The sequence below is a fragment of the Trachymyrmex septentrionalis genome, unplaced genomic scaffold (genome assembly GCF_001594115.1).
Source record: "Trachymyrmex septentrionalis isolate Tsep2-gDNA-1 unplaced genomic scaffold, Tsep1.0 scaffold54, whole genome shotgun sequence".
NCBI lineage: Eukaryota > Metazoa > Arthropoda > Insecta > Hymenoptera > Formicidae > Trachymyrmex > Trachymyrmex septentrionalis.
In genome coordinates, this window is record NW_017305715.1 from 161,735 (window position 1) to 173,386 (window position 11,652).

The following is an 11,652-nucleotide window of genomic DNA, read 5'->3' on the forward strand; positions in this document are numbered from 1 at the left end:
ATCACTGAATAACACAGGCGTCAAAATTTCAGAATCATTGAATAATTCAAAAAATAACAACTCACAACAAGTGAAGTTTTTTCAAAAATGGAATGATGGTGTTCAAACAAATAAATATTCTAACGTCAGTGACATTTTGATAAAAATACATTCTAAAAAATCGGACAATATCTCGATTCAACTGATCAATACAGAAATACAGAACGTTGAATCAAAAGCCGATAATCAAATTCTGGATAGTCACACCGATGAACAAAAATGGGAATCTGAGGAAGACGGTTTACTGGAAGCAGCGAAGTTTGGATTACAAGCTATGCATGATCTTTATTATGTTCAAGAACCTAAATTATATTCAATGGGTAAGCGCTTACAGAAAATTCATTAATTCATGGCATAAATCATTTCGGGTTAATTATTATAATTAAATACGTATCTACAAAAAGTCTTCATGTATGGAATCAACATACAGGTCTTTATCTGGAAAGCGAAAATCCAGCGAGATACGTAGCAGCATTTAATGATCAATCAGAGGAAGCAAGAGACCTTGCAAGATTTGGATATGCGGCCCTTCAAAGTACCTCTATATTTTTAAAAAAGTAAGTTTCTAATAAGAATAATGGTAAATTTCTAATGTCGGAATAATAAACTTTACGACTATTCCTACTCCGACCTATCAGGTTTTCTAATACACCATTGGAATTACCCTTAATCCGAAATAAGCTAACTAAAAGAACCTCGTTGGAACAACAATGTCCACAAAGAGATCCACCCCAATGTCCACGGGCTAGTTTAAAATACAGAACATCTGACGGCAGCTGCAACAATCTGCAGAATCTTTGGTGGGGATCCGCTATGTCTATAATGCAGAGGTAAATACAAGCAATGTATGAACAATCTTTGAATATAAAAATAAAAATACAAAATATTAAATATAAAAGTAAAAAGCATTTTAACTATGTTAAAAAATTATTTTCACGTTCAGATTTTGGTAAATAACTTCAATTTTAAGTGACACTTCACCAATTTCAATTTCCTTAAGATATGTTGTAGGGAAAAGTATCTTGAGTAATTCCCCACAAGAATTAAGTGGGAGACGGCATTGGTTTAGGAGATATAGTAAATTAAAGTGCTATAATACGTAGAGGATAATATTGGTACATATAAGAATATACTTTTATCCCACTTCGCCCCTGTTTTAGGTCATGACTTCTACACGAAGCGACTTTCATCCCCCCTCCCCCCTATTTAGGAGCGCACGACTTCTACGCGAAGCGACTCCAACTCCATCTCCCCCTTAAGGGTGCATGACCTCTACGTGAAGGACTCCCATCCCACTTGCCTCCTCTGCTTCGAGAAGCGCATGACTTTCCGAGATTCAACATATTTCTTTGGAAAGTCGTGAACTCCGATTTCCCAAAAAAAGTCACTTTGCGTGGAAAATCATATATGCTATGACTTTATTATGAAATTTTATTATATCTTCTAAACCAATGCCATCCCCTACTTAATTCTTGTAAGGAATCACTCTCTTCTACAACATATGTAAAGGACATTGAAATCGGTCAAGTGTCACCTAAAATAGATATTTATCCAGATTTCTTTCACCGGAATATCACGATGGCGTTCAAAGCATTAGAAAGTCGAAAAACGGAAGACCACTTCCAAGCGCACGAGATATTACGAGCTTAATCCATGAAAACAAAGACGTACCTTTAGCTTCTGTTACTCACATGCTAATGCAGTGGGGGCAATTTATAGATCATGATTTAACAGGTGCGTAATAAAAAATTCCTACCTTTTTATTTACCATTTTTCAAAATATAAATATGTAATTAAATATATCATGTAAACAGCAACTGGCCAAAGCAAAGGATTTAATGGCACAGTACCACAATGTTGCTTACAAGGAGGCATCGGTTTTCAACCGCCAGAATTTATGGTAATAAATTAATCAATGACTGTAATTATAAACTTTTAACCGTAATATTAATACTACTTATTATCTGGGTGGAAATTATAACTTGGAGCTATATGGGTCTCATCTAGTTTTCCGCGAGTTAATAGAGTAGGCGCGATGTTGGAAGGCTAGCCTGGGACTATATTGGGAGGTAACGGCAATAGTGACCAATCAATTTTTGAAAAATTATCTAGGCCCTAGTTCGCGATGTAGACCCAATATTGGAAAATTGTCTAGTTTGTTAGGCGGTGTAGCTTTGGTGAAATTTGAGAAAAAAACTGTCTAAACATTGAACAAATTAAAGCTCGTAACGCTATCAATATCAATTGCAAAATACCACAGAGCTGTCTATAGTCAAATATCTAGTGTCTTTGGTAGTAAGTCTAATCAATCTTGTCTTATTTTTGATTGAGTGGATGAAAAATGGCGGAATCAATCTGATAATGCCTGAGCGTGAAAAAATTGAAAGACAGATACATAAAATGCCTTATACAGTTGTGTCATTGCACACATAAGTGCACGTGTATGTATATGTGCACACATTATGTCATTTTCAATCCAACTAGAAGATGGCCAGACTTTTACTTCTAGGGATACTGAAATATCTAGGGCGATAATGATTATTGTGAATCTTGCGCCTGCGCATTCCGACCTAAAAGAAGTTCCATATAAAGGTTACATTCCGTTATACATGCAAACATTGGAAATCTATACTTTACAATATGTATACTGTAGACTCATAGTATTTAAAATAAATAATGGAACGCAGCCAATGATCGATGCAACGTGCAACTTGCAATATAATATGTACAATAACGGACTATAGTGGGCTACTCATATGCAATGGTTGTGCATGTATAAGATTGATCCAGAAACACGATAATGTTTCGGCGCTAAGAAAACGCGTAATGTTTTAGAGATAGTGCCGAGTACCTTTACACGAAGCGGTGAGTTTTCCGAGATCTCGATTATTATATCTCAATAATGGATGTGTCGATCCAATTCTATGTATAATCAATATGGTCGACAGCTTTAATCTGAATTGTATAATGAAAGTGCCTTTATTCTTTTTCTATTTGTCCTACAAATGAAGATATTGCAACAAGTTCCAAATTTTGTTCAAATTTTAAGAAACTAATTTATTGTCATTATTACTATTACTATTAATGTCGTCGTTGTCGTCTGCCTGGCCCATAGATTATGTCTTAAACTTCAGTCGACAGATGGCAACCTTTTTACTTTATTTTTTAATAACTCTTTAAGGAACAACGATCGACTGCTAAAACTGTCCGATGGACACTTAGGGTCATGATCTTGATAATATGTCATTTTACTTTTTTATAATTTTGTAATGTGTGATGAGTTATTACAATCTTCCGAAAGTTATTCGGTGTGGTAACCTTTATAATGTATAGAAAGATCAAGGTCAATCGGAGATGAATTGTTTATTTTAATTTTAATATCTTCTTAATAAGCATCGGTCGCCTACTGAAACTTTTCCATGGTCATTTAGAGTCATGACCTTAACAATATGAGTCAAGGTCATATTATTTTTTTTTTAATAACTTTGTAACATGTGACTCCTATAACTTTCCAAAGATTATTTGATGTGTCCTTCATAAGGTATATGAAGGTCAAGATCATCGGAGGTGAATTGACATTTTAATTTTAATAACTTCAATAATCAACGAGTGACTACCAAAACCCTTCGATGATCATGACCTTGACCATATATGTTAATGTCAACGTTATCGAAATTGAATTGCCTATTTTATTATGAATAATTTTGTAACGTATAATGGACTGCTGCCACCTTCCGAAAGTTATTTTGGTATGATGATCTTCATAATAAATGGGAGGGTCAAGGGCATCGTAGATAAATTATCTATTTTAATTTTAATAATTTCTTAATAATCAATGAGCAACTGACAAAACCCTTTGATGGTTACTTAGGGTCATCTTGACAATATATATAAAGGTCGACATTATCGGAGTTGAATTTCTTATTATATTTTTAATAACTTTGTAATGTGCAACGAACGATTGCTAAGACCTTCCGAAGGATATTCATAATATGTGTGAAGGTCAAGGTCATCGGAAGTGATTTGTCTATTTTAATCTTAATAACTTCTTAATAACCAACGATTGCCAAAACTTTCATGGTCACTCAAAGTCATCACCTAAACAATATATGTCAAGGTCAGCCTCATCGGAATTAAATTCCCTATTTCATTTTTAATAACTTTTTAACGTGTGATGGGTAACTGCTAAATCTTGCAAAGGTTATGCAGGATATGTTGCAAGAAAACAAGTATTATATGTAAGTCTATGTTAAATAATAATTATAGATTGAAAAGAGGAATAAAATTAAGTAAAAGTTACCGAAAAAAATAATTTTAACTATAACTTATGTCTGTACATATAGTACACATTATGCTTATGACTCTTTAAATTTAATTTCACATGTTCTACGAATTATTTTATTGGTCAATATTTATTTGTTATAATTAAAACACTAAAAAACCGGCCACCCAAAGTTTAAATTATTACAGTTCAGAATCTTTCCATGGTTCTTATTTTATGAATAACTAATTAAAAAGAATTATTTTATACAAATATATTATATTTGTGTAAAAAATGCAAGAATGAGAAGTAAAATACCGTCGTAAATTTTATCGTTTCGGTTATTTATAAAAACTACTTGCTAATGACGTTGCAGTTTTTTATTGCAATGATATCTGACTACTCTACTTTTATGTTAAGTTTGGAAAAGTAACACTTTACCGCTTATTACGCGCTTACTTTTTGAAAAAGTTATTTATAATGAGTAACGCATAACGTTACTCATTACAAATACTGAGCAAAAAGTAATGCATTACAAATAACGAGGTATTATTTTTCAGTAACGAGTGATCGATCCAATTCGTTGTAAATAACGATTGAGTGACTTTTCAACTCTGACGTTATAATTAAAAATCTCCTCTTTAAAAAATGTATTAAGCTAATCAATTTATATACCTTTTATATAAAAAGACGTTAAAAAAAAATTCTGGAAAGTTGAAAAATGCGTGAGTGGCAGCGCGTGGGTGACAGCGTACTCCTGTAATCTTTTGTACTTTTCGTACCTCCGTACTTCTGTGATCTTCGCGAGTCATCAAGAGTGGCCCGATCTTTTTCACTCCACCCGGTGCGCTGCCATCCACGCATTCCTCAACTTTCCAATGGTTTTAAATAAATTTTTTCGGTAGCAAAAAATTCGAGAATTTGATGTAAGTAATTAAGTTTTCTGCAGACAGGTTTTTAGTGAACAAATAGCAAAACTTTTTGCAAAAATGAACATTACAGGCTCGTTAGATTTGTTCGTCATTACGAGGGCTACATTTTACGAAAATTTCGAAGCTTTGCATTTAAATCTCAATGAACAGAGAGCGAGTGAAAAAGAGGCCTTTGTTGGAGTCTTTTATTGTTTTTCTACTTAACTAATAGATCGATTTTAATGTTTCACATCTCATTTTGTAGGTATTTCGAATACATTTTTCGTACTGAATTTTTTTCCATACAATCAATATCTTTTGTTTTATAAGCGAAAAATGCTTTATGCAATTATTTGATTTTTTTTCGCATATTTTCTTCACAAGTCTTGAGTTTCAAACATACGCATTTCTTTTCTAACCTTTCGAAAATTTTTGTTAAGAGAAATGCTGGTTTCTAATTTTTTTCCGTTAAAATTCTACTTCTATTATTCTTGTTACTCAAGTATATGAAGGATGTTTATAACGCATATGAAAAATCGTAAACAATTAAATATGTCGTAAATATTGCGTTTTAACATGATTTATACTATTCTGAATTAATGGGAGAGGTATACTATTATTACAATTTATTAAAACTTATATATTATTTAGAATGTCCTTCGCCTCTTATTGATGCCGGAGGCCGCCGAGCAGTCGAGATTGCTGAGAAAGGATTTTCTGTCGCTTGAAATAAGCGACTAGTGTGAAAAGGAGCTCGCTGTCTCGTTCACTCTCGGCGCGCCGAAAGCGAGCACACGTATATAGATTCGTGCTTGTATGTGTGTTACAGTGCATTACGATAAATGGTTGAACTTTTATACGTGGAAAACTTTTGACGAAAAAATTTATGTTGCATTTCGTTATTATTTGTTTTATTGTAAAAATGTGACTTGTCTCGTACTTATCAGACGTAATTATCTGTTATAAAAACTAAAGTTATCTTGGAATTTTATATGGAAAAGCGTATATTTTACTGGATTCAACAGCTGTCAAACCGTATGTTTCTGCCCGAATATAGGTTCATTTTACGAGCCTTTTACAATCATTTACTGACTATCAAAGAAGGAAAGGACAATTTTCATCGAATTTTACAAGTGTTTTAAAGCGATCTCGTTATTTCTTTTCATCCAAATTGTCTTTATTTAAAAATCTCTTTATTTAAAAATAACGTACACCATAAATTAACGTGTCATTTCTCGCTTCTGAAGTCACGATTCCAACATGGCCGTCACGACTAGTCAGAAGTCTTAAGTGTCATGTACTTTTAAAAAATGTTAAATAACTAATTTACATTTTATTATACTTATATAATATTTAATAATCCACAAAAAATCCAAAAAATACCTAGGGGGAATAAGAGTCAGCGTGGTAGTTAATGCGCAAGATGCAATCTTAAATCTCTATTCTAAAAAATAGTACGTTTTGGTTTACTTTAGAACCCAGGTGGAAATCTGTCCTGGTGCTTCGAGTCTCTACGTATATATAGAACCTTGTCGGGAAAATCAGTGGCGCACCTGTCTCGCAAAATTAGACGGGGGTTGTCTAGTACTTTATGTAGAAGCTACATAAAATTTTCTGGGGTTGCTTAGATAGAAAATCTAGACAGGAAATATCCAGCACCAGGTTTATAGGCAGAATAAAAATAATCGAATATCTTTATCCTGCTCATAGACTTAGTGTTAGATAGTTCCTGTCTAATTTTTCTACCTAGGCGGCCACGCAAAATTGTATGTATCTCTTAGATAGGGTATTAGATAGTTCTCGACTAGATGGTCAACAAATTTATTTAAAAGAAAACAAAATTCTATTTATTAGAGCGATATTTTTATTCTAGTATTCGAAATCAGTTTTTTAATATAATCAACAATAATGAAAAATCCCTCGAATTGATGGGATGAATTTTAATTCACACGTCTAGATCACACACTTGGTTTGTGGAATCTGACCTGTTCGCTTTGTTTATGAGATTAATGAGGTTAGTTGTAAATAACCTCAAATTGCAACAAAGATTTATATATATATTTAATGCGTATTTCAGTCACACATAAGATATTAAATAACAATAAAAACAAGGACAAAGTAAGAGTCAACGCATTTCTCTAAAAAAGTCATACAAATGAAGGAATAAATTAAAAATACAAAAAAAATAATAAAAAAGAAAGAAAAGATATATATTAAAACAATAAGTAAATGTGATGATAAATTAAAAAACATTACAAATTTCGGCTACCGGATTGAGCCCTCTTCAGACATTAACATATAAAAAAAAACCGCAAAAATAATTATCTACATCGAAGAGCAATGTGGTCTACAAGATATCGTGCAATAATTGAGATGCGTCATATGTTGGACAGACGAGCAGACAATTAAAAACCAGGATTACAGAGCATCGCAATCACATTAGATACAACACTTCTGTCCTTTCTGTCATAACCGAGCACAGACGACAGCGATCACGATTTCCAATGGGATAAAGTCAAAATTTTAAACGAAGAGCCTTGCTATAGGAAACGTTTAATTTCCGAGATGCTCAATATCAAGAAGCAGAAAAATAGTTTAAATTTACTGACACTGAAGATCTTCACAAGGCTTATATTCCTATTATAAATAAAGTTTGATTTTTTGGTACTAACAGTCCGTCTTTTCTCTCAGTTCGTGGTGATCCGTATTAGCGAGCGTACAACAATTGATATACTACGTCCGTCTTACACATCTGCGTTCCATCTAATTTAGTATATTCTGGTGGTTTTTCATTCTTGCATCTTTTTCACGCTTGTTTGAATAATTTACACTTGTTTTTTTGGTGAGTTTGAATTACGTTTTATATTTATGTTAATTTAGTTGCACTTTTTTAAGAAGTTGTTTATCTTTTTTACCAACTAGAACTGTTTCAAGTGACACGAAACACATTTGACTGCTCAATTGTATGCGAATAATATCGAGTTTTACATCAAGACTCACCCGAACTGTGATTATGCGAACATTTTTGTTAATTATTTTTGTACTGCGGTTTTTTTTGATATGTTAATGTCTGAAGAGGGCTCAATCCGGTAACCGGAACTTGTAATGTTTTTTAATTTATTATCACACTTGTTGTTTTAATATATATCTTTTCTTTCTTTTTTATAATTTTTTTTGTATTTTTAATTTATTCCTTCATCTGTATGACTTTTTCAGAGAAATGCGTTGACTCTTACTTTGCTCTTGTTTTTATTGTTATTTAATTTATATATGAAGAGTCCTTAATTTGTTCTTTACATAAGATATTGTTATAAGTAAAAAAAATGAAATATTTCGTAATTTGTGAAAGCGTAAACATTATGCGAGAAAAAAGTTCGAGATTAATTGATAATCTGTCATCATAAAGATGTAAGTGAAAATGATAGTGTGTGTGTGTCTACAGAATCGATAGAGATTCGTAAGAGAGAAATCGTAACAATGATTCTGATAAAGTAACATTTGATATCTCAAGTGATTTGATCTTGAAAAATAATAATGTGAAAACGATAGCAGTAACGAGAAAATGAATTCAAAAGATTCTAATTTGGCATCAATTAATGATGAAGGCAGTTTTCCAGAAAAAGCACGACAAAGAATTGGAATTAGATGAAAGAAAAGAATTTGAAATTTCACAGTTGCGTAAGTAGGCAATAAATTGTCAAGTACCTCATGCACATTTAGACAAATTATCATTTTTCGTTGAAGATTATTACCAAACTTGTCGAAATCATCAAAGACTTCTTTGAGAACGTCATCTGCAAAATATTTGATCACGCCAATGATTGATAATGACGGCTCTGAGGGAGAGTTTGTCTATCTTGGTATCAAAACAGGATTAATAGGATGCATTGATTTAAAAGTGCATGAGAAGGAAATTATTTACCTACATATAAATACAGACGGTGTGCCATTATTCAAATCTAGCGCAAAGGTGTTTTGGCCGATTTTATATAAAGTCTACTTTGATCAAAAGATTTTTAAATCTTTTCCAGTTGCAATATATTCTGGTAATTCCAAACCTAAATATCTTATCAGACTTCTTACATCAGTTCGTTTTAGAAATAAATAAATTGCAAGCGGAGGATTGCGTAATACGTGACAAACACTTCCAGATAAAAACACTAAATTTGTGACACACCTGCGATTCTTCCTGAAGTGTACACAAGGCCATTCAGGATTTAGCGCATGCGAGCGATGTGATATACGAGAAGAAAAAATTAATAAAGCCACAGTTTTTATTTCATTGAATAATCATCAGGAAAGAACTGATAAATCGTTACGAAACTTTGATCAACCCTGTCATCATACAAAGGCTTCGCCACGATTGCTTACATATCCACCAATAGATATGATTAAACAATTTCATGCGCCTTGGACTCTTGGGTGTCATCAGACAATTATTAGTAGACTATTGGATTAGTAGTAATCTAAAAATAAAAATGAGCCAAAAACATATGGCTGAATTATCTCGCAGGTTAGAGTACAGATCAAACATTCCTGTATATTTTCAGCGGAAACTTAGATCATTACATTTTGTTGCAAAATGGTAATCCACGGAGTTGATGTTTATTTTGTTGTATTGTGGATCAATCATTTAAAAGGTCTAATAAGTGATAATATAAGCAGTATAAGCATTTTTTATTGCCCATATGGCATGCAGGCTTTTGTGTATGAGAAACGCCTCAAATACATTACGAATACGCAAAAGACTATTTGATCACATTTGTCAAAACAGCATCACATATTTATGGTACAGAATTTATTGTAATTAATGTTACCTTATGTACATAACCTATGTCACCTCGCAGATGCCAATATGAATTGTAGTTTATTTAATATAAGTATTTAGTTTCGAAAACTGTTTGGGACAAATTAAAAGGAAACTAAATTCAGCGTATCGCCCTTTAGCTCAATACTGTAATGGATTGCACGAAGAAAATTGTGAGAAAAATAAGCTAGCCACGAAATTTTGATTATAGAAACTTATGCCGATGGGTGCAAGAAACTTAAAAAGTTGGAAGAGCAACTGTATGCATTCATCGATAGTGTAGCTGATTCAATAACAATGGCCACTGCTATTGAAGAATTATTAAAAATTCAAAGTTTAAAAAGAAAAGTAGACGATTTAGAAGAGATGATGACTATTTCACAAATTCGGGACAAAGATTCCGCAGACTGCAACAAAAGAAAAACGTAAAGAAAAAACGCAAAAGAAAAACGTGTTTTGTAAAATAATTATTTTAAAAATGTGCATTATTCATCAAAAATATATATTAAAGCATCTTTTTGAGTCGATTACTATATAGTAGCTTTTTTTTAAATTGTCCATAGATTAATTAATGTTTTACGTATAAAATTTAAATATATACTCAAATGCATTTTTAAGGAACATTAATATCCAAATTTGCAAAATCTAAACCGTACCATAGAAATTACTGTGAAATATATTTACATTATATATTTACATTACTATATACATAACTAAATATAAGTTCTAAAATTATAAATTCCATATTTTTTTATTATTTTAGGTATTATTGGCATGTTTGTTTAGAATCACAAGTATCTCAATCTCATAAAGCTGGAAAAGATAAAAAAGTCGTCTTAAAGAAATAATTTCTGGAAAAAAATGTCGTATTTCATCATGTAAGAAATTGTTAAAAATAATTAAAATAATGACATAATTTTCTACATTTTATTTATATAATATAATTGTAATTTTTTAAATGTTACTTTTATTAAGCAAATGTCGTCACGACTTGATAGCTGAGACACCATATTTCATTAAGAAATCGTAAAAAATATATCAATTTTGAAATTTTTGATCGTTCTAGGCATAGACTGTATTTCCCAGACACGTATTAATGCATATACTTTAATCTTGGAAAAGGATTTTCGAATCGGTGAAAGAGAAAAAAAGTATTTGTTATAAAAAAATTACATAATTTAATCGGTAAAATGTGAGGCTTTAAGATCCCATTAAGAAAGAAATTGTCTCGAATGATAAACAATTTTCCGAAAAGTATGACGTTGAGTTCTTTATGCGTAGAGGAAAAAGTGTTACGATTTTGTAAGCTTCGTTATGCTTCATTAATTTTTTATTCAATTGTTTATAATTGTTTACAATTGAATAAAAAATTAATGAAGCACTTACGATATCATGACGACACTTTGTTTGCCTTTAATTTATCTTGGAATGCATTTAAGTCCTCTACAACGTCATACTTTTCGGAAAATTGTTTATCATTCGAGACAATTCCTTTCTTAATAACAGCAGATGTCTTAAACAAATGTTTTATATCAATTTGAATGTTTAAAATTTCATTAAGAACGACGGCCATATTAAATTATTGTCGGCAAGATAGTATAATAAAGCCATCTGAATATATATATATATATATA

The 11,652-nt window shown here is 31.7% G+C and overlaps 1 protein-coding gene across 1 annotated transcript in view; it reads left to right on the forward strand.

The window, feature by feature from the left end:
- Window positions 1–237: 237 nt before the first annotated feature.
- Window positions 238–11,652, forward strand: part of LOC108752106 (chorion peroxidase-like) — a 108,467-nt gene continuing 97,052 nt past the window's right edge. Inside the window, 5 exon segments of the mRNA XM_018492733.1 lie at window positions 238–359; window positions 470–596; window positions 678–869; window positions 1,595–1,773; window positions 1,854–1,939. Coding sequence (XP_018348235.1) covers window positions 314–359; window positions 470–596; window positions 678–869; window positions 1,595–1,773; window positions 1,854–1,939 — 630 coding nt within the window. The 5' untranslated portion in view covers window positions 238–313.